The following is a 26,757-nucleotide window of genomic DNA, read 5'->3' as shown; positions in this document are numbered from 1 at the left end:
ACAAAACAACCAAATACTAAGAAAATGGAAAACACAATGAGCCAAAATTCCCTGAGGTAGGATTTGGAGCAGGAGAGCTTGAGAATTGCGGGGATTTCACAGAAGAACTGACCCAGGGCATTGCCATGGCACAGGGGCAAGGAAAATGTATTGGCTGTGTGCAGCAGTGAATAGAGAAAGCCACTGGCCCAGGCAGCTGCTGCCATGTGGGCACAAGCTCTGCTGCCCAAGAGGGTCCTGTAGTGCAGGGGTTTGCAGATGGACACGTAGCGGTCATAGCACATGATGGTCAGGAGGGAAAATTCTGTACCAAGGAAAAAGATAATCAGAAAAACAGCTGTGCAGCACATCCTGTGTAGGAGATGTTCCTGGTGTCCCAGAGGGAATTGTGCATGGCTTTGGGGACAGTGGTGCAGATGGAGCCCAGGTCGCTGAGGGCCGGGTTGAGCAGGAAGAAGAACATGGCTGTGTGCAGGTGGTGGCCGCAGGCTACAGCGCTGATGATGAGGCCGTTGGGCAGGAGGGCAGCCAGGGAGATGCCCAGCAAGAGGCAGAAGTGCAGGAGCTTCAGCTGCCGTGTGTCTGCCAATGCCAGCAGGAGGAAGTGCCTGATGGAGCTGCTGTTGGACATTTGTGGTGTCATGGCATGGGGACTTGTTCATGGAGAAAAAGACAGGGAAGTGTTGGAGCAGATACTTGTAACCAAACTCAAAGCCATTTCCCATACACTCTTCCTTGGATCTCTCACAGACCCACTTATCTTTTTAAGAGTTTTGAGGTTTTCTTTTTAAGCTCTCCCTATGTTTCTGCAGGTATTCTAGGATATCAGAAACCCTCTGCATTTCTGCTGCCCTCTGGTAGAACAGAGCTTCCCTGAGGCAGATAATGAGTAGAGAGGGGAGATGGTCTGTCATTCTGACCTGTTCAGAGTGTTTCTGGGCTTCAAGCTCTCTCACATGGAGGTTGATCACCTTGTCATGCTCCCCCTTAAAATGTCACCAGGTACTGTTGAGAGCAGATGGATCCACCACAGCCCAGCTCCAGATTTGTAGCCAAGGACTCACATTGCTCACTTCACACATCCAACAGCATTTTCTGTGTCAGAACACCTCTGCCTTTCCCCATCAATCTTAAAACTCAGAATTGCTCTAGGACAGGTTTGCACCCAGGATTGAAGGTCCCAGCTTGGACTGAAATCTCAGGGAGATTTCCAAGTGTCCTTATGATGGCACTGGATTGAGGGAGATTGCAGCTCCTTCCCTGGCTACACTGACAGCATTGCCCAGAGCTGGGCACTGGGGACAGCGTCACCCTGAGCCAGCTGTGCCCCCTGCCAGAGCCCCCAGGGCTGGGCAGCTGCTCCCAACCATGCGCTCTGTAGAGGTAACTGGGCCCAGGGCTGCAGAGCTGCCCCACAGCTCTGCTGCAGCTCTGCCTGCACAGGAGGGGCTGCACGCCTTGGAGCCCTGGCCCTGAAGGCAGAGGCTTGGCTAGGGCACAGGAGGGAGGGGGCTTGTTCAGAGGGAGGGGCTGCACTGGAGGGGATCCTGTGGACATCTCTAAACTCTCCCTGGCACAGCATTGCTGGATATTGTTTTCTTTCATTGCCTGATCTTCTCTCTGCTTCCTGCAGATTTTCTTCCTGCAGGTGTTTCCCTGTGCCTGATCTCTCCCTGCCAGCACTCACAGACCCCAAATCTCTGTGCACTCTCCTTGGCCTGACAGAATCCTGCCTGTTTGCAGGGCACTGGCTGGAGGCAGGTTCTATTTGCAGCTTGGAGAAAGGTCAACTCAGGCTGAGCCTGATGGCTCCATCAAAGATGATTCTGGTGCTGTCCATGGGCAGAGTGGCTGCAAGCACATTAGGGATCTCCTGTGAACCTATTGATCACTAAAAGTAACACTTCAGATGTTTCTGGCATTTGTCAGAATTAATAGTAACTCATAAGCAAGCTTTAATATTTATCTCCTCTTGGCTACCATTCTCCAATAGTAGGAAACTAAACGCCTACTTAGTTATTGTAAAAGTCCTAATTTTTGTTAAATTCATTGTATTGGAAATATTCTGTGACTGATCAGAACCCCTCAGCATGCCAGACTTTAATAAGCATTTCACCTCCCCTGCACCAGAAATACCCAGAGTTGTACTCACAGAGTCTGAAGGCATTGGGTTTTTGCAGCTTCAGGAGATGGCTCCAGGAGCTGCAGCTGCATTGTCCTGCAGCCAGAGGTTCCTGTGCCAAGGGCTGGCAGTGATTCTGCCCCAAGCATTTCTCAGCCCCTTCCCAGCCCTGACTGATTGAAGCTCTCTGTGCCTCTGTGCTGTGCCCCGGCTGGCTTCAGGCAGTGCCCCAGCCCTGCTGGGCTGGCAGAAGAGCTGCTCATCAAGAGAAATGTGCTTTTGAAACTCTTCTTGGTTACCAGGAGCTGCCTCTGTGCCAGGAGCCCAGCCCAGCTCAGCAGCACAGACACAGTGCAAGGACTTTAATGAGCCTCTGGGGCTTTGTGCTCAGGCCCTGAACATCAGTCCCTGAGAGGGAGCTGAAGAAACCGCTCCAGAACTCCAAGTCAGAATCCAACTCCAAAGTTTCTTGGACTTTTAATGGGTCCCACTGAGGAACACGACAGAGAAAGTGTCCTCAGGCCCCAGGCAGAGCAGAGAACTGGAGGCAGTGATGATAGGTGGGGACAAAGAGTAGCCAAGTCTTGGTGCCCTGGGGCAAAGCAGGGTCTGTGCCACGAAGGGCTGTGAGGAGACACCTTGTGCTGAGGCATTGGGGCCTCCTGGCACAGCCCCAGCTAGGCTGGGCACTGTCAGCCCCTTGTCCTGCCCTCAGTATCCCCCCCTAGCCCACATCCCAGTGCCCTCAAGGATCTGCTGGAAGGAGGCCCTGGGGAGCTTTGCTCAGGAATGGCCCTGAGGGCTCCTTCATGCTCCCAGGGATTGCAGGTTTTTGAAAGGACTTTGGGTTTGGCTTTTGGCTTGGAGTCTCTTAGAGGTTTGTGCAATCATGGCCTCCAATTCTCTGCTGTAATTAGTCCCTGGAGAGGCTTTGTCAGTAACAACACTCAATGGGGCTCATTAATACTTCAGGGTACTTGAGTTATTTTAAGGTACTTGGTGTTTCCCTTTTGATACAGACTCTGTGTGAAGTTTGTGCAATCATGGCCCCAATTATCTGCTTTAACAAGTCCCTTGAGAGCTTTGTACAAGCACTCAGTGGGGCTCATAAATGGCTTTAGATACTTAAGGTTTTTAATGTACTTTATGGATTTAAGAATACTTTTAGGGACTTTTAAGGATTTCCTTGCCCACTGAGTCTCTGAGAAGTTTTTGTGCCATCCTGGCCTCCAATTCTCTCCTCCAAGGAGTCCATGAGGAGCCTGTGTTGGGGATCTTTCCCCTTTCTGTTTTACAACAAAGATGGAACTGAAAGAATTTTGTAAGACTTTCTAAAAGCATCCAAACAATCAGGGGAAAATTAACAATACAACAACAACCACTAAGAAAATTAATAGTCCTGTTTTAGCTAGACATCATCCAACCCTTTAGTCCCTTGGACTGGAAGAGTTTATTGAACCAGTCTTTTTTTTTCCACTTGAAGCTTCTTGAACTCTTCATTCAGTACTTGAATGCTCTTGTGGATTGACTAGCTGTGGATGGAGAGGTTCATGCAACACATGCCCTCAGAGTCTACACAGCCATGCCCCTTTGCCCAGAGTAAAAACTCTATCGCTGTTCTGCAAGGTGGCATGTCTGATGGTCTCTATGTCTGAGAGCAGGCCGCTCAGTGTGAGGGAGGTCGCATTGGTTTGCCTACTTAACAGGCACCCAAGATGATCTGATTGTCCTAAAGCTTTAGCTGCAGCCACCCAAGGTAGTCCGAATTGGGGGTACTACGATGCGATACCTTCATTAAAGCTTGCAAAGCCATCTCTTTGATATCATCCAATACGTCTCTGGGGACACCTGCTGCTTGATCATCTAGTCGGCTTTGCTATCCTTCTCCAGCTAGATGGTTGATTGTCAATTCCGCCCTTGCCTCATTATTAGCATAGTCTGCTATTAATTGATTTAGTAAACACTTCCATCCCCCTTCCCACAGGTTGTATTCTGTAGGCAACAACAACATGGTCCTAATACATTTTAAATCATAGGGAGTTATGATGTGCTGTAAACATGGGCCTCATTAGGCCATTAAAACAAGCTAAGTCTTTCCTATGGTCTTTAGCTACCCTACACAGATCCTTGATTTCCCTGTAAACCAATGGCTGATACCTGGGATTCTGCCCCCTTCTTTCATAACATACCGGGGCAACGAGGAGTTTCAAGACTATTTGCCAGTCTCCTTCCTTAACTGCTTCCTTCCAAATCCTTTCCCAGGGACCTTCTGGGGTTGAGGGGAAAGGTGGCTCTGGGGAATCCAAACTGTCTTCCGGGGAGGAAGAATAACTTGGAGGAGAAACATTTGGTTTAGAAATAGTGTGACAGTTGGGCTTAGTATCTTTGACCATGGGGTTATATTGTTGCTCGAGGGTGAGGCAAAGGGCAATGCTATTTTGTCAGGTGTTGGGGAGGAAGGGCCTTGATTTACAATGGAGGACTTCCGGAGTAGAGTTCTGGAGGCACAGCCCAGGGTGAAGGTGGAATGACTGACAGTAGGGACATGACCCACAGTTGTGGGGAAGGAGTCTGGTGGTTTGTTCCGGGCGGAAGAGAAGGTTGTGGTAGCAGGAAGTGGAGGAGCCAAGATGGAGGGAGGATGATCCAGCTCCCAAGCCACATTCAGGCTCCTTCCATCTTGAGTCTCCAGGGCATGATATTCCAAGACCACGAGGCCGTTGCCATCTTGGACCATTGTGGAAGGTCTGAGAAAAGCATGTTTGCGGGGAGGTCCTGAGTTGGGAGTGACCAACGGATTGAGTTTTTGAGACATTGCTTGTTGCTGAAGGGTCTCAAGGATGGTATAGAAGATGGGGAGCATGTGGGCTGCAATGGGCACCCTTTTGATTGAAAGCTTGTACAGTTTAAGTCCCAGTTAGTCTTAAAATTCAGTGGTATGGTTTTCATCAGCAGAGGCATCTGAAAATTTTTAATGATCCACCTCATGATTGATTTTAATTTTTTCTTTGAAAATATTTTTCACAATCTGTTAGAATTAACTTAAAGCATCCATATATGCTCCTTTCTACTTTGGACATCTGGCTGCCCATTTTTCTCCCTCTCCGCCACCAGAGCACACCAAATCAATAATGGGACTTGGGTGCATATTGTAAAAACACAGTGGCAAAATGGGCAATAAATGTCTTGCATTTCCCCAAACCCACCTGCAATCCTATACAGGTGAAACCGTTTTTGCCCCTGCCGATCCCGGGCCGAGGTCCCTCGAAGCAACAATGAATCCGCCAGACCTGGCACAATCCAAAATCCCGGGGAGCACTGGCCTATCCATCAGCTAACCACAGCTGACGTGACTGACACAGGGAGCCCTGAATATCATGGTGCCTGTTCGGGTGCCAAATGTCACAATGAGGATGGCTGCAACAAACCTCTCTGAGTCCCTGACTTCAGCAGGGCGAGGGTGGCAAAAATGAAAAGGAGTGGGTTCGATGGAGTTTCCCAAAAAAGAACTTTAATTACATGGTGAAAAACAATAAACATGAGCAGTACGAGGGGCGGTATCCTGAAACCTGAGACAAAGAGGAAGTCACAACATAGACACTTGGGGCTAGAAAACTAGAACAATAACCATATAGAAGAAACAAGTAACCAATAAACCAATACAGGAGTAGAACTTGGACAACTTAGCATAACAACACTAAAGGCTTATGGGAAAAGTCTCAAGCTCACCCTAAGTAAATGGAATGATTCCTAGAACTTGAAACTCACACCCAGTTCTTCCAGGGTAAAATCTGTCTGACTGTGAGTTACAGCTGGGCTAACTCCCACACCGCTGCTTTGCACTGGCCCCTTGGGACCATGCGGCCAAACAGAGCCACAATGCTGTCCTTGGTTCCACAAGGCTCTGCAGTGTCACAATGGCCCCTTCATTTCACAAGGCTCTCAAATGTCACATTGGTCTCCATAGGAAGGAAACCACAGAGCCCCAGTGTTCCAGGAGCTGATGAACGGCAGCCATCTAAGAGGCCAAGGTAAGCCTCATCTGTCTGTCCTGGCAGGTTTGCTTGGAGCAACCCTTGGATATTTGAAATCACGAATGCGGAGTCCTAATTTAGGACATTTGTGCCTGGAAAAGTGGAATTTTTTTTTCCATACAAAGAAAACCACAGAGCCCTTTCCAGTGTTTGGAAAATAGATGAATGCTGGCACTAAGGAGTTAAAGACCAGCCAGACTTGTCTGTCCTGGCAGTTTTAGTCTGGCAGCAATCCTTGAATAGACAGATATTTAGAGGTGGAATCGGAACTTTGGCCATGGATTTCTGGAAAAAATGGACAGTTCTTTTCCATTAAAAAGAAAAGCCCAGAGCCTCAATGTTTCAGGGACAGATGGAAATGGCCTTCCGCATTCCAAGGTCAGGCAGACCGGTCAGGTGACCCCTGGGAAGCCAAGGCAGCCACACCTATTTCATGTTCCCTTCCTTCCACAGGGCCCTGCAGTGTCACAATGGCTCCTTGCTTCCATGATGCCCTCAGGTGTCATAACGGTCACTTGATTACACAAGTCCTTAAGGATCTTAATGGTCTCCATTGTTCCACAAGGCCCCACAGTGCCATAATGGTCTATTGGTTCTATGAAGTCCCACTTTGTCAAATGGCCCCTTGGTTCCATTGGGGCCCAGTAGTGCAACAATGATTCCCTTGGTTCCACAACTTCTCATAGTGTCACAATGGCCCCTTCCTTCCATAAGGCCCTGCAGGGTCACAATGGTCTCCCTGATTCCATGGGGCCTTGAAATGCCACAATGTTTTCCATGGATCCACAGTGCCCTGCAGGATCACAATGGCCCTTTGGCTCCACAAGGCCCTGAAATGCAGCAATAGCCTCTTGGTTCCACAAAGTCCTGCTGCTTCACACTGGCCCCTTGGGACCGTGACACGCAACTGGGCCACATGTTCTTGGTTTGATGAGAACAGAAAGATGTTCTTGGTTCCACAAGGCCCCAGAGTGTCACAGTGGCCCCTAGGATCCATGGTACTCTGCGGGGTCACAATGTTCCTCTTGCTTCCACAAGTCCCTAAGTGTCACCATGGCCCATTGTTTCCAAAATGCTCCGCAGTGTCACGATGGTCTCCATAGGAAGGAAACAAGTGAGCCCCAGTGGTGCGGGGGCAGTCACCAGAGAAGCAGTCAGCAGAGGTCAAGTTTAGCCCAACTTGTGTCATCTTGGTTTTTTAAGATTTTCTAAGCCTTCTGACGTTGACATTCTTGTAGTGAACTTTCTCACACACTTTCTGTAAGTAACTCATTGTTTCGCATTCCTTTTATGGAGGAGGAGAGAGTTGAAGGGCTGTTGGTTTAATCAGTGTCATTGGAGAGGTGGCACTATTCACCCTCCAATCCGCTGTCACTTTTGGAAAACTATAAATGTTGGAGACAGAATATAAACTTCACATTTTTTCTTCACCTTGAGAACAGCCATGTGTGCTTCTGTTCTTTCCTGTCCTCTAGTGACATCTGGTGACTGCCAAAGTACTGCAGCCTAGGCTGAGACAGAGTGCAGATTGCCGGTGAGATTTTATTGTCACCCCTCTTTGGTGCTTTGCCTGCTGTTCTTGGGGTAATGGCAACCGCTGTGTGTTTCAAGGAGGATTCCCTCATTTTGGATCTCTGGAGGGGGGGTCCTGGAGTGGAAACAGGTTTCTATTTCCTGGTATGATTTTGAGCGATTGTTTCTGTGAGGGCTCTTTTCGGACTCTGCAAAGCTGTTCTCCAAAGAGGAGTGGTCTCTTGTGGGGGTCCGCCTCATGGAGGCCTTCTTTGATGATTGCACCGTAGACGTGGGATCCCTGCTGGTGCAGTGGAAAAAGTGTGAGGAGCTTTGGCGGGGGTCTGGTTCTTGTACCCCTCGGAGTTCCCAGTGGAGCCCTTCTGTCTCGGACATGGACGAGGGGAAGTTTGAGTTTCTGTGCAATGTGGAGCTCTCTCCCCACCCTGGGACGGTGTGCTGGGGGACGGGTCCAACATGGGGGATGGCGATGGTTCCCCCGGGGTGGATTTGGCTGTGCCAGTCTCCCTTGTGCCGCTCTGCAGTGATGCGGCTCCACGGGCTGCACCTCTCTTGGCACCCCTCCCCTCCTCCATGTCGGGGACAGGGCCCCGCGCCGGTCTCATCCTGTCGCAGGCAACTTTTCATTAAAATCCTTTCATTAGGATTTTTCCTACTGAAGCTGAGACCTTTCAGCAACAAAGTGTAAACAATGGTTATCTGCTGCTGTGCAATGCAACAGGTGGATCCGTGATTGCACTCCTGTGGATGTTTGTATTTACTGACCACTCATGGCAGAGGTGCTCTTGCTGTATGACGAGACACAGATCGTTGTTACTCATTCTTTTCGATTGTATACTTAGCTTAGCCTCCTGAGAAACCTTTCCATTTCTATTACTTTTTAGTACAGTAAAATGTAGTATATATATATATAATAAAATAATAAATCAAGCCTTCTGATCATGGAGTCAACATTCTTGTCTCTCTCTCATCCTGAAAACCCTTGTGACCACCATCACATTGTCCCAGTCCACACTGGGTTTGCAGGCCGTGCTGGCACCTGTGCCCGCCAAGGCGCCCCATGCCAGGGCTGTGGCGCGACAGGGCGCTGAGGTATTTACCTTTAGTGTGAATGCCAACACGGCCAGCGGGAGGCCGGTGGGTGCCCGGGGCCATGGCGCTTCCTTACTGAATTTGTGGACACTTTCCTCATGCCTGGTGACCGTGCGTCCGAGGAAACCCGAGCGTTTCTGGCAAGCAGCCAAAACCAAGTCCGAGGAGATGTCTGAGCCTGCCTCCTCATGGCATCTGCAGGGTCATGGAGGGGGCTTCTCTGGCTGCAAGGGGTGCAGGGGCGAGTGGTGTTTACCTGGCTCCCAGTCAATCATCTCCTCTTGTCCCTGTGGGGCTCAAGGACTGGGACACAGCAGCTGCTGTGGCTTTGTCGGAAGGTCCCCAGGCTTTCCCTATGCTCAGGGGTGTTACTCATAACACCCATGAACCGCTTTTGTATAAGCTGGAGAGGGAAGTCCATGATGCAGTTGCTCAGCATGGTTTGGAGTCTGCTGAGGTTATGCAGACTCTTTGGAGGGTTGCTATGGATGTGCTGACACCTCATGACCTCTGTCGTGTAGCACATTCTCTTTTTGACTTTGTGCAGTTTGATGTTTTTGAGACCAAGTTGGCTTGTTTGGCAGCCCAAGCGGTAGTGCAGAATGCTGCACTGGTGCCGCAGGGCCCCAGGTGTGTGGATGTCCCTGACATGCTACTGGGCACAGGGCTTTATGAAAATGCTCAGGGGCACGTTGGCTTCGATCCCCTTGTGCTTGACCAGTGCCCCACACTGGGCATGGCAGCGATTGTTCAGACCCTGGAAATGGCTGCTCTGAGGAAGCCATTTGTGACCACTGTCCAGGGGTTTGATTTGATGAGTCTTTCATGGCATTTGCGGCAAGGCTGACTGCATCTGATTAGGGGCAGGTGCCTGATCCTGTGGCAAAGATGATTGTGATTGCAAACCATGTGAGGTGTAATTGGATTGATGCTTGTAGGAGGGTCATAGTGGCTCTGCCTGGTTTTCCTACTGTCTCTCAGATGGCGGCGGCCTGTGCGGACATCATCCCCTCGGGTTGGAAGTTGGCTGCCGTGGCTGCCGCTGTGCAGCCAGTCTGGGCAGCACCGCAGGGCAGGTGGCCACAGCAGGGGAATGAGCAGGCTGGCAAGAAGCAGGGGAAGAAAGCACAGAAGTTCAGATTTCCCATGTTTTTCTTTTTGGTCGGTGTGGTAGGCTGAATCACATGTCCAATATCTGCAAGGGGACTGTTCATGTTAATGGCCAGGCTTTTCAGGGCTCGGGAAACATGAAGCAGAGCGCGCAGACAAGACGCACCCAGACACAAGCTTCTCTCCATCCCCAGGAACCGATCGAGGTCTCCTTTGCCATCTTGCAGCCAGCACCCATGGATCAGCAGGTGTGGATGTCTGCACCGCAGCAACACTTGTCTTAGGAATCTTGTAAAATACACAAGGTTCTCCTGGATTCCTTTGATCCCGTGGGTGGGGGCATGAGTGCTTTCCTTATGGGGAGGTCTAGTGCCACCCTTCAGGGCATCATTGTGCCCCTGGGGCTCATTGATGCAGATTTCACAGGGCAGATTTGTGCCATGGTCTCCACACCCACCCCCTCCCGTCACGATCCCAAAAGGGACACAATTTGCTCAGCTTGTGCCTTTTAAGTCTTCTGTTTGCAGGACAGCTGACCGGTTGCATGTAGCTGGTGGCTTTGGATCCACTGGGCCGCCTCAAGTTAGCTGGACTGCTGTCCTGATCAAGGACCGTCCCGAGATGCTGTGTACCCTGTCTGTTCCTGGTGCGACGCCATTGGAAATCCACCTCCTTGGGCTTCTCGGCAGGGGTGCTGATATCATGGTTCTTTCCCTTTCAGCCTGGCCCCCAGAGTGGCCCCTGGATCCGGTGAGGACGTCTGTCGCAGGTCTGGGAGGGACAGCGCAATGCTACTTGAGCTTGAGGCCCATGCTGCTTGCGAACCCAGAGGGACAGACAGCCTGGGTTAGGCCTCATGTTACTTCAACTCCTCCCAACCTCTAGGGGAGAAATTTTCTTCTGTCTGGGAGTGCACATTGGGATGGATTTTTGATGGGGGCCACTGCAGTGAAGGGCGCAGACGGTCTTACGCCTCCTATTCGGTGTCTGGTCGACAAACCTGTCTGGGAGAAGCAGTGGCTTCTCCCTCAAGATAAATTGGTCGCCCTTCAGAATCTGGTGCAGGAGCAGTTGGACCAGGGTGAAGCCGGCAGGGGGGCTTTGTACAAACCATGAACCAGACAGGGTTGCTGTAGAACACGCCTCGAGCTGCTTTAATTTTCAGCATCAGTCTCATTACATGGTTATGACAATGGGAAGATGCCAGCAGCTCACATTCCAGGCAGCAGACCAGGAACTTAATGGTACTACTTACTTTATACGTTTCTTGACCAATCACACAAAGCAAAAGCACATTGACAGTAGTTCTAGCCCATCACCATAAGCACATGTACCTTTGGTTAAAAACATGCTTTCTTATTTGAAATACAATACTTGCTTGTAAATCTTAAAACACAATGCACAGAGCTCCATTATTAAGCTTTAATCTTCCTAATATCTTGCTAGATAAACTTTCTGTAGCTTACAGAGCTATTCTAGACAAGTATTAATACACAGACCATTGTTCTAGTTGCCCTTGCTTTTCTACAGTTTAAATAATTTTTCTGCTGACCTATCTCATGGCTGCTGCATAGCTCTGCTCACAGTTCTGCTGTGTCTGAGGCCTGCATCTTGAAGCTTTCCCAAAATCCTCTAATTTTGTGGATTCCCACACAGGGTCTTCTGGAGCCTTCTACCAGTCTCTGGAACACTCCTGTCTTCTGCATCAAAAAGAAATCTGGGAAGTAGAGGTTGTTGCAAGACCTCCGAAAGGTTAATGCCATGATGGAAAGCATGGGGACATTGCAGGTGGGCATGCCATCGCCTACCATGCTTCCCCCAGACTGGTTGGTCCTCATTGTGGATCTGAAGGACTGTTTCTTTACGATTCCTTTGCATCCTGATCACAGACCAAAGTTTGCCTTCTCAGTGCCAGCGATTATCGAGGCTGAACCCGCACAGAGATATCAATGGAGGACGTTGCCCGAGGCATGCAGAATTCTCCTGCCTTGTCTGTTGTTCACAAGCAGTTTCCTGATGCACGTCTGTATCATTATATGGACAACATTCTGGTGGGTATGCCCACCCAGGATGAGCTGCTGAGGATTCAGCCTCAGTTGCTCGATGCTTTGCATGCTCATGAACTGCAGGTGGCTCCAGAAAAGGTTCAATAACAACCACCTGGAAATACTTGGGGGTCAAAATTCTGGAAGGGATGATCCGTCACCAGGAGTTGCAATTTGTCCATTCTGTGAAGACACTGAATGATGCTCAGAAATTGATAGGTGTCATCACTTGGTCATGTCTGTACTTGGGGCTAACTGATGCACAGCTGTCTCCTCTGTATGATTTGTTGAAAAGAGACTCTGATCTAAAGTTGCCTCTCACACTGCCCCCTGCGGCACTTATGGCGTTGGAGGTGGTTCAGCAAGCTGTTTCGGCTTGCCAAGTTTATCGCATTGATCCCTCTGTTGATGTCACCGTGTTCATCACCACTCCAGATTCGCATCCCACGGGCATTATTGGCCAGTGGAGTGAGAAATGGTCCGATTCCTTGCATATGTTGGAATCAGTTTTCCTGCCTCATCAGCTGCAGAAGACGGCAACTGCATTGTTTGAGCTGATTGTTCGCTGGATAATCAAATGCCGGCAACGGTGTTTGCAATTGATGGGTGCGGATCCTGCAAGGTCATACTCCCGGTGCAATGGGAGGATTTTGACTGGAGCTTTGCAAACAGTGTGTCCCTGCAGAGTGCTCTGGAAAATTTTTCAGGGCAGATCATTTGTCATCTGCCCAGTTATAGGCTACTGCATATGGTGAAATTCACACAAATCTCTTTGCAGCCCAAAAATAGCCAGGAACCTGTGCAAGGACCCACTGTCTTCACTGACGGTTCAGGGAGAACAGGAAAGGACATTGTTACTTGGAGAGACCAATCAGAGTGGCAGGTTCTGGAAGCTCATGAGGATGGGTCAGCCCAATTGGTTGATTTTCCCAGGAACCTTTCAATCTGGTCATGAATTCCGCCTATGTGGCCAATACAGCACAGAGTTTGGGTCATTCCGTTTTGAAGGAGGTCAGTAATCCTGCCTTGTTTCATTTACTGAAGACCTTGTGGTGTGCCATTCAAGCCCAGGTTCATCCATTCTGTGCTCTGCATGTGAGGAGTCACACCAATTTGCCAGGCTTTATAGTGGAAGGTAACACAAGGGCTGACAAGTTGGCTAACCCAGCCTGGGTAGCGCCTCAGCCTGATACACTCGCGCAGGCTGAGGCATTGCATGGGTTTTTCCACCAAAATGCACATACCTTGCAGAAGCAGTTTCAGCTGACGCCAACTAAGGCTCGTGACATTGTTGAGTCATGTGATGACTGCCACGCACTTGCTCCGCCTTTGCCGGCTGGGGTAAATCCCAGAGGCCTTAGGGCCTTGGAGCTTTGGCAGACCGATGTCACCCAGATTGCTGAGTTTGGCCGGCTGAAGTATGTGCATGTCATGGTGAACACATTCTCCTCTGCGATGTGGGCTTTGGCTCACACATTTGGGAGAAAGTCCGTGATGTCCTTGCCCACTGGAGGCAGGCCTTTGCCGTTCTGGGCATACCTTCTGCTGTGAAAACCGACCATGGTCCTGCTTACGCATTGCAAAAGTGTGGCAGTTCCTGCAGTTGTGGGGTGTCTTGCACAAGTCTGGTATCCCTCATTCTCCGACTGGTCAAGCTATTGTAGAATGCACTCATGGTACTCTGGAGCAGGTTCTTCAAAAACAAAAACGGGGAATGCAGGATGAAACCCCGCACAGTCGGTTGGCAAAAGCTTTGTGCACAATCAATCATCTCACTGTGCCGCAGAACTCAAATAACCCTGTCATTTTGAATCACCATCTCTCATTGCAGGCTGCAGACGAGGCACATCAGCCTTGAGTGAAGGTACAGGTGCAGAATTTAGTCACCAAACAGTGGGAAGGTCCCTATGACCTTATCGCTTCGGGGCGCGGGTATGCTTGTGTATCCACACACACTGGGGTAGGCTGGGTACCTTTAAAGTGTGTTCACCCTGACCTGCAACCGCAGAGACAGAATCCAGCTGATGAGCAAGATGGAAACCATGGCATCAAGCGGGGGAATCATTGAGTGATGATTCGGATGCAGATGATGAGAGTGATCACTCTGATGATTCCTCACCAAGTGGACACTGAACAGTGTTCATGTTTTCTTTATCATATTGTTCATTTTCTTTTTTTCTTTTTTTAAAGGAAAACAGTGAGATGTTGCCCTGGTATTTTAAGATTTTCTAAGCCTTCTGATGTTGACATTCTTGTAGTGAACTTTCTCACACACTTTCTATAAATAACTCATTGTTTTGCATTCATTTATGGAAGAGGAGACAGTTGATGGACTGTTGGTTTGTCCAGTGTCATTGGAGAGGTGTCACTGTCACCCTCCAATCCACTGTCACTTTTGGAAAACTGTAAATGTTGGAGTCAGAAAATAAACTTGCCCTTTTTTCTTCATCTTGAGAACAACGATGTGAGCTTGTGTTCTTTTGTGTCCTATAATGACACTCCTGGGCCAGCGACTCTCTCTGAGTGGGGCCTCTCCCAGCCGGGAACTCTCCCGTTTGCTGCACTCGGGGATCCCAAACAACGACGGAGCCTGGGCTGATCCCCCCACTCCTCCAGGCTCAGCCCTTCACCAGCTGGGGATATGCCAAAGGATCCACAGGGAGCATTTCCTGCCCTCAGGGGAATTGCTCACAGGTGCCTTGCACTGACTCTTTGTGTCTGTGTGCACACAGGAGTGCCTGTGCTGGGGAAATGTGGCAGAAATGCTGCTCTCTGAGGGGTTGGAGTGCCTTGGATAGCTGAATCAGTCAGGCCTGTAGGTAAGGTTAAGTCACAAGGTCTAAGTGAAGTTAAATGCTGCTAAACAGTATTTAACATAAATTATAACCTATGACTTAGCAATTTAAAAGAGGACTAACACTTAACAATATTTAACTTAGCTTATAACTTATATTAAACTTCAAAACTTAGCAAAAAAACAATTCTTAGGCAGCATTTAACTTCACTTAGACACTTGACAGCCTCATGGAACCAAGGGGCCATTGTGACACTGAGGGGACTCATGAAATCATGGAGATCATTGTGACACTATGAGGCCCCATGGAATAAGCAAAGCATTGTGACACTGCAGGGCCTCATGGAACCAGTGAGACCATTGTGACCCTGGGGGTCCCCATAAACCAAGAGCACCATTGTGATACTGTGGGGCCTTGTGAAACCAAATGTCCTTTGTGACACTGCAGGGCTGCATGGAACCAAAAGTCCATTGTGACATTGCAGGGCCTCGTGTCATCAGTGGTCCATTGTGACACTGGGCCACCAAAGGAGACGTTGTGACACTGCAGGGCTTCACAGAACCTTGAGGCCATGGTGACATTGTGGAACTCCATTGAACCAAGGGTTCATTGTGACACTGCAGGCCTGCATGGAACCAAAGCTCCAGGGTGACACAGAGTGGCCTCCTGTCATCAATAGTCCATTGTGACACGGTGGAACCAAAGAGACCATTGTGACACTGCAAACCCCCAGGGTCCGAAGGTCCATTGTGACATTGCAAGGCTCATGGAAAAGAAGAGTCACATGACACTGTGGGACCTGGGGAACCACGGAGACCATTGTGACACTGCAAGGCCTGATGGAATCAGTGGGACCATTGTACACTGTGGGGCCTTCTGGAACCTAGAGGCCAATGCGACACTGTGGACTTCATTGAACCAAGAGTCTATTGTGACACTGCAGGTCTTCTTGTAATCAAGGGACCATTGTGACACTGCTGGACCCCATAGAAACAGGTCACCATTATGGCATTGTGGGGCCTCATATATCCAAGGCACCATTGTGACAGTGTGAGGCCCCATAAAACAAAAGGAACAAAGAACAGGTCTAGTTGGTTTGGCCTCCCAGGGGCCACCTGACTGGTCCAGCTGACCCTGGCATGTTGAGGATCTCTTCTCATCTGCTGCTGAAGCACGGGGACTCCATGCTTTCCTTCCTATGGAAAAGAACTCTCCTTCTCCTCCAGGAACCCATGGTCAGATTTGGGATTTCTCCTCCAAATTTCCTTATATCCAGGGATTGTTCCCATAGGAATATTGCCAGTACAAATCTGGCTGCAGTGGTTTCACAAGGGTCACTTCCCATCTGTCCCCAAAACATTGGAGAAATCTCTGTGCTTTCCTTCCTATGGGAAAGGACTGTCCTGCTTCTCCAGGTGTCCGTGGCCGAGATTGTGTTTTCACCTCCAAAATTCCCTAAATCCAAAGACTGCTCCCAGACAAAATCTACCATTCCTGACAAGTCTGGCTGGCCTTGGCCAAGTGAGGCTCTCACCAGCCTTCCAAACACTGGGGCTCTGTGCTTTCCTTCCTATGGAAAAGAACTGCCGTTCTCTTTCAGGCGCCCATGGCCAGAATTGGGGTTCCACTTCCAACATTGCCTGTTGTGACAGACTGGAGGAGATTATTGGCTCAAAACATTTCATGTGTGAGGGAGGAAGGGGCAGGTCCAGCCCTGCCCTGCCCTGGAACCCCATCTGCCCCAGAGCCTCTATCCCAGCCCAGCAGTGGCTGCCAGTCCCTGGCACAGCACAGGCAATGCTCCACAGCCACCTCTGCATCCCCAGCCCAGCTCCTGCGGGACCAAGTGAGCCCAGGGCCCACCTGGGGGAAGGGCCCAGGAAGACCAAGTGGTATTGAAGACTGACCACAGGGCAAGCACACATCTTGACCCTACCGCCTCTTGGAATTTCCACCTGAACAGTGCTGGAATCCAGGAGTTGGTAACTGTGTGTGTGCTTCTCTGCATCTTTTTGCCTTGCTCTCTTTCTGTGTCTTCTTCTATTTCTGTGCTACAGCAAATTTTGATTAATATGAAATGGAACAGGCTTAGAATTTGTGAAGTTGAATGGCTCAAGTCAATGCTTTGAGAAGTGTTTTATGTTGACTTAATGTCTGTTGTGATTTGAGATGAGAAGAATTTTCAAAAATAAAACTTTTTCGTGTAAGTGACAATCTGTTAAACCACTAAGATACTGAACATGTCTCTGTGAAACACAAATGTTAAAGATGAAAAAGTCCAAGAACCTCCTCTTTCTTTTCCAGACAACAAAGGAGCAGTGGGCCCTGGCCCTGGCCCCCATCTCAACCAAACCAAACCAAACCAAACCAAACTCAACCAAGCAACCCTGCCATGGGCTGCCCCTCTCAACATTGGCCCCATTCTAACCAAACCAACAACTACCAAACAGGAAAACAAGAGGCTACAAAACCACAACCAGAACAAAGCAAGACACAGCTATTGAAATCTTACCAAGTCCCCTCCCCCAAACACAACTAAAATATAAAACACCTACAAACTACAACCCATACAAAATAACCTTACAACTAAAAACCTAAACATAAAAAAAGCCAAAAACCAACCATAAAACCAATTGTAGCACAACACAACCACGACTTCCACCACAAGTTACTGGCAGGTCAGATGTTAACCCTTTCAATACCTCAATCCTCCCTCGAGTTAAAGAAAAAAAATAATGCAAGCATATAAAAAATGCCCATAACACCATCAAAGTCAGTAAAGAAGAAATGAAATCCCAATTTAAAAAAAAAGAAAAAAATACCTTAATCTTAAAACTAAAATCTTCCTATAAACTATAAAGAAAAAACTCTTTTTCTTTACAAAACTATTTTAAAAATTCAAATTTGTATCAAACAAAAACCTCCATGTTAAAATAAACAAATGTAAAAAACCTGCAGTTTCATGAGAAGTTTAAACAGGAAAAATAACATAATTCAGTATCCCCAAGAGAAGATCTCCATTCCCAGAAATAAAAATAATTTAAAAAGTAAATAATAAAAACTTTATTATAACTCATCTTTAAAACAATACCCCACAAGTCAACATGGCCCTAAAACAAGCTGTAAAAAAGCTTGTAGCTATAAAGACAACTTCACAATAACGAAGTTCCCCAGACAACTGTTATCCATGACAAAATTAAGTACCACAAAAAAAAATTTCCTCCTGTAAAAAACCTCCATAATCTTAACAAGAAAAACTCATCACCCTAAAACTAAAGAAAAGACAATTCTAGAAATAGTAAACCACTCGAAATTTTAAGTTTAGTTTCTTTATATTGTCAGATTTAAAAAAAATTGTAAAGAAAAAAAATGCTCTAAAGAATTTATTTAAATTCTTACTACCTTATCTCTTTTACTTGCTTTTAATAAAATTTTCTTTATACCCTTTTAAAATTTTAAGTCTACTTTACCTTTCTCGTAATCCTATCTCACAACAAAATAAACACATAAATAATTAACCGACACTCAAACCGACCACACTCATCAATCCATTAATTAAGAAATCTCAAGATGGGAAAAATTCTAAATTAACAGACCAAAACCACTACAATGTTATCATTAACCCTTTGCCAAAGTTTTGCTGATTTTCTAAAGCTGCCAGTAAAGGCCGTTTGGTTGGTTTGGGCTCCTGAGAATCTCTTATTGGTGTTTCTTCAGGGAGTCCAACTCAGAGTACACAAACAACTGTAATTCCTTTTAAATGTTACCTTGAGGGAATTGTTTGGGGGATGGGAGTCAGGGCTTGTGTGTCCTGCTTGGCACAGCCCAGGCAGGGCTTTCCCAGCCACATTCCACACTCCATTTCCCAGCTGGAGCCACTGCTGCCTCTGAGTTGTGCTGCCCCAGCCCCAGGGACGCTCTCCTTGTCTGCCCATTCCCCCACGGTCTCTGGGCAGGGATGGCCTCAGTGGGGGCTGCTGACATCCTCAGCACCTTGGAGGCTGCTGCTGAATTTTCGTGCTCCAGAGGCTTGTTCAGCCTTCAGCTCCTGAGTGCAGGAATTCAGTGTCCCAGGGCTCATTAACATTCAGAACAGCTAAACAACCCAAGTCTCTGGGGGGAATTTGATTTATTTTCAAATCTTTTGCAGTTAATTAGATGAATTCCAGTATTGTATTCAAGTTGAATAGATTCTATTTAAAGAGACAGTGAGAAAAGATTTCCTAGGTCCAATTTAAGTTTCTTCTCCCTGTTCATTTATTGATACGTGCAATCTCCAGCTGACACTGAATCCAAGTACCTCCTCATGCAGTTTGAATAGATAGGAAAAGCAAGACCCTTCATGGCTGACAATCAATCAGACTCTGTCCCTACCCACACCCCACCATTTCCCCCATCCAAGCCCTGGCACTCAGAGCAGCCTTGTGGAAATCTGAGCTCCCTCCAGCCCAGGCTGCGCCTGCAGCTTTCAGCTCCTTGGCTCCAGCTCCCACCTGCTTTCCTTGGAGAAGACACTGAGGGATGTTCATTTCTTGTCAGCCAACAAAGCCAAGGGAAGGCACAGCTCCATCAAATGCAAAAGTCAGTCTTGTCCCTGGATCTACCCCGCACCTGATCCCCACAGCCTCTCCTGTTTCCTTCATTCCTCCTTTCCCAGGGACTTTCTGGGACAAGGCAGCTCTGCTCTGGCTATAGAGGAGGGTGGAAGTGCCACCACTGGAGTTAGAAGCACAGCTCATAAGGGTTTCTGTCCTTTGGGGGTCAGGAACTGATGAGACTCAGAGGCATGGAAAGATTCTCTTCATGGCCAACGGACCACAGTTGTACAGGACAAAATTTAATAACCATCACGCTCTTCCTTGAGCTATGTGCAACACTCCAGCAGCACCTGATGAGTCCACCATCCACAAGTGATTTCCATACTAAAATAATTTCAGACAAATGTGGTTCTGTGATAGATATAAGCACAATTAAGTTCTTGTATCAGGATGCTCGTCCTGGAGTAGGTGCAAAACAGCTCCAACAATTCCTGATTTGCAAAGCTGTCAGTGGTGAATGGAGAAGGGAAGTCAGGCTGCTTTTGGTGTTGAGGAAATGCTGAAAGCCGCCTGACTCATTTCATCTCGTCCTGTCCTGGCTGATCTCCCCTCTTTCCCCTTCCACCCATTGGCTTTTGTCTCCCCCCAGGCTCCCTGATGAAGAGCCTGGCTCTGTGTTCTCCATCCCCTCCTCGCTGGCACTGCCAGGCTGGCATGAGGAGCCCCTCAGCCTTCCCTGCTCCAGGCTGGACAAGCCCAGCTCCCTCAGCCTCTGCTCACAGCCCAAGGGCTCCAGCCCCACCTTGGAGGCCCTTCCCAGACCCTGCTCCAGCTGCCAGACATCTTTCCTAGCCTGGGGAACCCCACCCAGGCCACAGTGACCTGGATAATCCACGTCCTTGATGTCCTGGTCACACAGCCCTGGCCCCTTGTCCCCATGTCAGGCTCTGGGGTGGATCCTGTGGAACATCCTTTGGTGGAGGCTGTGGCTCCAGGTGGGCCGGGGGGATCCCGGGGGACAGGGACTCTGCTGTGCATGAACAGCATTGGACTTGTTGGGAGAAACTGTGAGGGGGGGCTGGGGCTGAGTGACCAACCCAGTGACCTGACACAGCCCTGCTGGGATGTCACACAGCCCCTCTGGGATGTCACAGCCAACTCTGTGATTTCACAGCCCATTTTCCAATGCCGCACAGCTGGTCTCTGATGGTTGGTCACAGCTGGTCACAGCCAACTCTGTGATGTCACAGTCTGCTCTGTGATGTCAGACATCTGCCCTCTGATGTCACAGCCAGCTCTGTGATGTCACAGAGGTAGTATATGATGTCATATTGCCCAAACACCTCACATAACCCACTCTGTGATGTCAAAGCCCACTCTGTCACCTCATGTTACCAGATGATAAATTGTCTACACCAGGTGAGCTGACACCTGGAGCTTGTTCTCCAAAACCCCAGGCCTATGGAAACCACACAATCCCATTGTGTGAGAAGGAGAACTGGAAGTTCAGCAGCCTCAGTGTCCTGCCAGCTCAGCCAGGCCCGCTGGAACATTGGGGTCCACGACCACCAGGGACCAACAGAGAGACCCCCAGAAGAGAAGAACCCATGGGTATAGGGGATGGGAAATATGTTAATGATTTTGGGGAAATGATTATCATATGTAAGTTTAGTCCAGGAAAATCAATGAATATGTGTGCAAAATAGAGAAAATAAAGAGAAACTTTCCTGCACTCAACCTGCAGGGCTTTGGGAGGAGCTCTCCCCCGTGCATCCAGCTGAATAAAGAATGCTGATTCTTAATGCTACACTGGTGTTAAGGAGTTTTCTGTTTTACTGAATTTTTGGTAACACTCCCACTGGCAAGGAAAGCTCTGTCTGCTGCTGTTCACAAACAGAGAAGAGCTGGTGGCAGATGTGGGGTTCGGAGGCTGCCTGGGACAGAGTGACCATGAAATAATCAAGTTTTCAATGTTCTGGGAAAGAAGGAGGGGCAGCAACAAAACTTCTGCACTGGAATTAGGAAGGGCAGACTTTGTCCTATTTAGGATGCTGATTTGGGGAGTACCAAATCAGGTATTGATTTTTTTGAAGGGGAAACAGCCCTTAAAAACAAACAGGTCCAGAAAGGATGGACATATTTCAAGAAAGTAATCTTAAGGGGGAAGAAGCAGCCTGTCCTAGTGTGGGAAAAGACGAGCGATTGAGGAAAATGACTGGCCTGGCTGTCCATGGAGCTTTTGTGGGAACTCAGGGGAAAAAAGAGAGAGCATCAACTTTGGACAAAAGTTCAGGCAACTTAGGAAATGTTTAAGGATCTTGCTAGGTCATGCAGAAAGAAAAGCTGAGAGGTGAAAGATCAATTAGAGCTTAACCTGGCCACTTCTGTGAAAAATAGTAGAATATGTTTCTACAAATAAATTTTTAGCAAAATATGGGATAAGGAGAACCTCTACTCTTTTTTTGACACAGTGTAGAATATAGTCACTAAAGATACGGAAAGGCTGAGCTGCTTAATACCTTGTATGTCTCAATGTTCAATATTAGGGCAGGCTGTCCTCAGGACAAGTGTTCTCCTGAGCTGGTAGGTGGGCACAAGGAGCAGAACAGCCCCCTGTAATCCAGGAGGAAGAAGTTGCTGACCTGCTGAGCCCCTCAGATTCTCACAGGTGTATGGGATTGGATGGGATCCATCCTAATGGGATGAACAAGCTGGTGGGTGAGCTCCCCAGGCTGCTCACCAACATTTACCATCAGAGCTGGCTTAATGGGGAGGTTCCAGAGCACTGGAGGTGCCAGTGTGAGCCCATCCCCAAGAAGGGCTAGAAGAAGGATCTGGGGAACTCCAGGCCTGTCAGCCTGACCTGGGTGCCCAGCAAGGTTATGGAACGGATCACCTTGAGTGCCATCACAGGGCACCCATGGGATGGCCGAGGGATCAGAGCCAGTCAGCGTGGATTTAGGGGTGGCAGGTCATGCCTGGCCAACCTGGTCTCCTTTTATGACCAGGTGACCCACCTATGGATGCAGGAAAGGCTGTGGATGTTGTGTGCCTGGACTTCAAAGGCTTTAAAACCATGAGCCACAGAATTCCCTGGAAAAACTGCAGCCCATGGCTTGGACATGTTCACCCTTCCCAGGGTAAAGAGCTGGCTGGAGGCTGGGCCCAGAGAGTGGTGGGGATGGTGCTGCACCCAGCTGGTGTCCAGGCACTGGTGCTGTTCCCCAGGGATCTGTGCTGGGCCCAGTCCTGTTTAATATCTTCACTGATAATCTGGGTGAGGGGATCGAGTCCACTATTCACAAATTGCAGATGGCACCAAGCTGGGTGTGAGTGTGGATCTGCTGGAGGGCAGGACAAGAAGATACAGCCTTAAGCTGTACCAGGCAAGGTTCAGGCTGGACAATAAGAAGTTCTTCACAGAAAGGGTGAGTGGGCATTGAAATGAGCTGGCCAGGGGAGAGGTGGCAGAGTCACTGTCCCTCTCCAGTGGCACTTAGTGCCATGATCTGGGTGACAAGGCAGTATTAGGGTATTGGTTGGGCTTGATGATCCCAAAGGTCTTTTCCAGCCTATTTGACTCTGTCATTCTGTGATAATTGGGACGCGCTGGGGCCATCGTGACACTGCAGGGCCTAGGGAACTAAGAGGACCGTGGTGACACCGTGCAGGCCCACAGAACCAGGGGTCCACTGTGGTGCTCTGGGGCCAAACGGAGCCAGGGAGTGCGCTGTGACACTCGGGGTCCTCGTGGAACCACAGAGGCCATTGTGACACTGCAGGGCCTTGTGTAACCAAGGGGTTTCACCATTTTGGCACTGCAAAATCAAGGAGACCATTGGGACACTCCAGGGCCCAGTGGAACGAAGGGGCCATTCTGACACTGCGGGGGCCCATGGAACCAAGGGGCTCCTGTGAAACTGCAGCACCAATGAGAACATTGTGACACTGTGTAGCCCCATGGAACCAAGGACACCATTTGCTCTGCATGGTCACATGGATCCAAGAAGACCAGTGTGACAGTGCATGGCCTGGTGTGACCAAGAGGCTTTGTGACACTGAGGGGCCCCATGCAACCAAGGACATCTTTCCAGATGTCACCAAACTGGGTGTGAGTGTTGATCTGCTGGAGGGTAGGAGGGCTCTGCACAGTGCCTGGGACAGGCTGGATCCAGGGCCCAAATCCAAAAAGGTGAGGTTTAGGAACCGAGTGGTGGGTTCTGCACTTTGGCCACAACAATCCCTGCAGTGCTGCAGGCTGGGGACAGAGTGGCTGGACAGCAGCCAGGCAGAAAGGGACCTGCAGGCACTGATGGACAGCAGGCTGGGCATGAGGCAGCAGTGTGCCCAGGTGGGCAAGAAGGCCAATGGCTCCTGGCCTGGATCAGGCATGGTGTGGCCAGCAGGAGCAGGGCAGTGATTCTTCCCCTGTGCTCAGCACTGGTTGGGCAGCACCTCAAGTGCTGTGTCCAGTTGTGGGCCCCCTGGGGTGGGCAATTAGTAGAAATGTGAAGCAGGGGGCATAAAAAAAGCAAATGCGAAGCAGAGGAAATGCTGAGGGCAGTTTGGGGGTGGCTGCCAGGCTGTCCTGGCTCTGAGCAACAGCATCTGCAGTGGGACAGGAAACTCCCAGCTGATGGGAACAAACTTTCTGGTTGACTGCAGAGGCCAGGACAAAGCTGAGTGGTTTCCCTGGTGTCCCTCAGCCCTTGCTGGCCCCAGGGGCTGATGGCATTTGTGCTCCCTCAGGTTCATGTCCCCACACCAACAGCATGGGGGTGCTCCCCCTGCTCTGTGCAATGCAAACAGGGGCTGCTGCGCCAGTGCTGCCGTGTCTGTGCCTGCAAGGATGGGGCACCTGTGTGAGCTGGGGGAGAGGCCAGGGCTGCAGAGGGGGGATGTTGGCAGCTCCATCAGGACGCTCTGGGACACTGCCCTGAGCTGTGCAGCGCACTGGGGATGGATCAGCCCCTGCTCTGCTGCTCCTTCCCGTCTCCCCCAGGGCCCTTGCAGAGCCCCAGCCATGCTGTTTGCCCCCAGCCTGCCCACGGCCAGCCTGGGGCTGCTCACGGGGCTTTTCTGTGCTGAGCATTGGCCTGGGTGTGTTCTTGAGAGAGCCTGGGCAAGGAGCCGGGAGCCCCCAGGGCCTGGGCTGTGGCGTCAGCGCTGCCCCAGCAGTGCCCATGGCCTGTCCCTGCTGCAGCCCTGGCACTGCCACCCCCAGGACTGTGCCCGGCCCCGAGAGCACTCAGGCCCTGCAGCAACACCAGGGCCACCAGGGCAGTGGGGCAGGGCCACGGCAGCAACGCTGGCAACGACAAGTGCTGCTGCTGCTGCTGGGCACAGCTGCTGGGCCAGCCCTGATCTGCCACCAGCTCTGCACACAGACATTGCTGCTGTAGCTCCAGAGAAGGCAACTAAACGGCATCTCTGCAGAAAACTCTGCTGGGACATCATTTAGTTCCCTAAAAACCCACCAAGGGAATAGCTCCTCATTGGCACAGTCTGTGACCACAGGGAAGGTGGAGAGAAATTAAATGAGAAATAGCAGAAAAAGTGATATTTCTCTGTGTAAATATGAAAAAAATAAAAACAACAGTAAAGAACCTCCAAAATGAAAACAAAAAGGAGTATCAAAGATGGCTTTTAATACACGTGAGTTGCACAAATTGGCCAGAAGGTTAATGTTTGTGATACAATCCCATCATCAGTCTCCACACTGCGGCCTTGAGCTCCTGGTTCCTCAGGCTGTAGATGAGGGGGTTCAGGGCTGGAGGCACCACTGAGTACAGAACTGACAGGGCCAGATCCAGGGATGGGGAGGAGATGGAGGGGGGCTTCAGGTAGGCAAAAAACCCAGTGCTGATGAACAGGGTAACCACAGCCAGGTGAGGGAGGCAGGTGGAAAAGGCTTTGTGCCGTCCCTGCTCAGAGGGGATCCTCAGCACAGCCCTGAAGATCTGCACATAGGAGAAAACAATGAACACAAAACAGCCAAAACTTAAACAGACACTAACTGCAATGAGCCCAAATTTCCTGAGATAGGATTTGTAGCAGGAAAGCTTCAGGATCTGTGGGATTTCACAGAAGAACTGGCCCAGGGCATTGCCATGGCACAGGGGCAGGGAAAATGTATTGGCTGTGTGCAGCAGAGCATGGAGAAAGGCACTGGCCCAGGCAGCTGCTGCCATGTGGGCACAAGCTCTGCTGCCCAGGAGGGTCCCGTAGTGCAGGGGTTTGCAGATGGACACGTAGCGATCATAGCACATGATGGTCAACAGATAAAACTCTGCTCCAATGAAGAACACAAAGAAAAAGAGCTGAGCAGCACATCCAGAGTAGGAGATGTTCCTGGTGTCCCAGAGGGAATTGTGCATGGCTTTGGGGACAGTGGTGCAGATGCAGCCCAGGTCAGAGAGGGCCAGGTTGAGCAGGAAGAAGAACATGGGCGTGTGCAGGTTGTGGCCGCAGGCTACAGCGCTGATGATGAGGCCGTCGCCCAGGAGCGCAGCCAGGGAGATGCCCAGCAAGAGGCAGAAGTGCAGGAGCTGCAGCTGCTGCGTGTCTGCCAATGCCAGCAGGAGGAAGTGCCTGATGGAGCTGCTGTTGGACATTTGCTGGGGCTGCACTTGGGGAGCTGTTCATGAAGAAAGGACAGTGATAGGTCAGGAGAGGCTGCTTGGAGCCAAACCTGGGCCATTCCCTGCAGATTGTCTTGCTGGGACTCACCCACCCTTGTTCCTTCTCTGGGAAAACCTTCACCTGGGTCCCTGCCTGAGCTCCATTTGTGCAGGCTGAGTTTGCCAGGAGCAGCCAGGCTTGTGTATGGGGGCTCTTGAGGAGCCATCCCTGCCCCACTGCTCTGGGTTTGTGGCCATGGGGCAGAGGGACAAGGCTGGATATTCAGGATTTGTCTGAGGAACCACTCCTAATGCAGAAAGGCTTGGTAGTGTCTGCACTCCCATTTCTAAAGGAAATAGAGGGCAGGAGTTGGTTTTAGGAATTGTTTGCCTCCCCACACATCATTCCTGGCTCTCTGAGGTCAGAAATCCCCAGCATTTCGGCTGCACTCAGAGTTTCCCACTTAGAGATGTGAGAGGGAAAGTATTCCCTGTGGCTGAGGGAAGGTGAGGGGATGGATGGGATGGTTCCCAACTTCCCTGGCTTTGCACCTTAGGCTGCAATCAGAGCACAATCACACTCCTGGATCACCATGGGATAAACCAGACCCTACCCAGAGCAGAGGGATCCCTGAATGTCTCACCCTCTCTAAAGGTCTCTGGGCAAGGTCTCAGCACCCCCTTGTGCCAAGGATACTCACGGCTCCCTTGGCAAACCCAGCAGCATTTCCTCAGCTCTGGCAGCTCTGCCCTTCCCCATGGGACATTCAGGGAACTCCCAGAGGCTCTGGCACAGATTTGCACCCAGGAGGGCAGCTCAGAGCTTGGAAGGGCACAGCAAGGAGACCCCTGGCTGTGCCCATGATGG

General features: G+C 49.9%; 1 protein-coding gene across 1 annotated transcript in view; it reads right to left on the bottom strand.

The window, feature by feature from the left end:
* LOC134420893 (olfactory receptor 14J1-like) overlaps positions 1-25,502 on the bottom strand; it is a gene marked incomplete at its 5' end in the record, with an annotated part of 41,060 nt that extends 15,558 nt beyond the window's left edge. Inside the window, one exon of the mRNA XM_063161301.1 lies at positions 25,041-25,502. Coding sequence (XP_063017371.1) covers positions 25,041-25,502 — 462 coding nt within the window. The remainder of the gene's footprint in view (positions 1-25,040) is intronic.
* Between the last annotated feature and the right edge of the window lie 1,255 nt (positions 25,503-26,757).

The sequence above is a fragment of the Melospiza melodia genome, chromosome 7 (assembly GCF_035770615.1).
Source record: "Melospiza melodia melodia isolate bMelMel2 chromosome 7, bMelMel2.pri, whole genome shotgun sequence".
NCBI lineage: Eukaryota > Metazoa > Chordata > Aves > Passeriformes > Passerellidae > Melospiza > Melospiza melodia.
The sequence above is the reverse complement of the archived record's forward strand: the minus strand, read 5'-3'. Positions and strand labels throughout refer to the sequence as shown.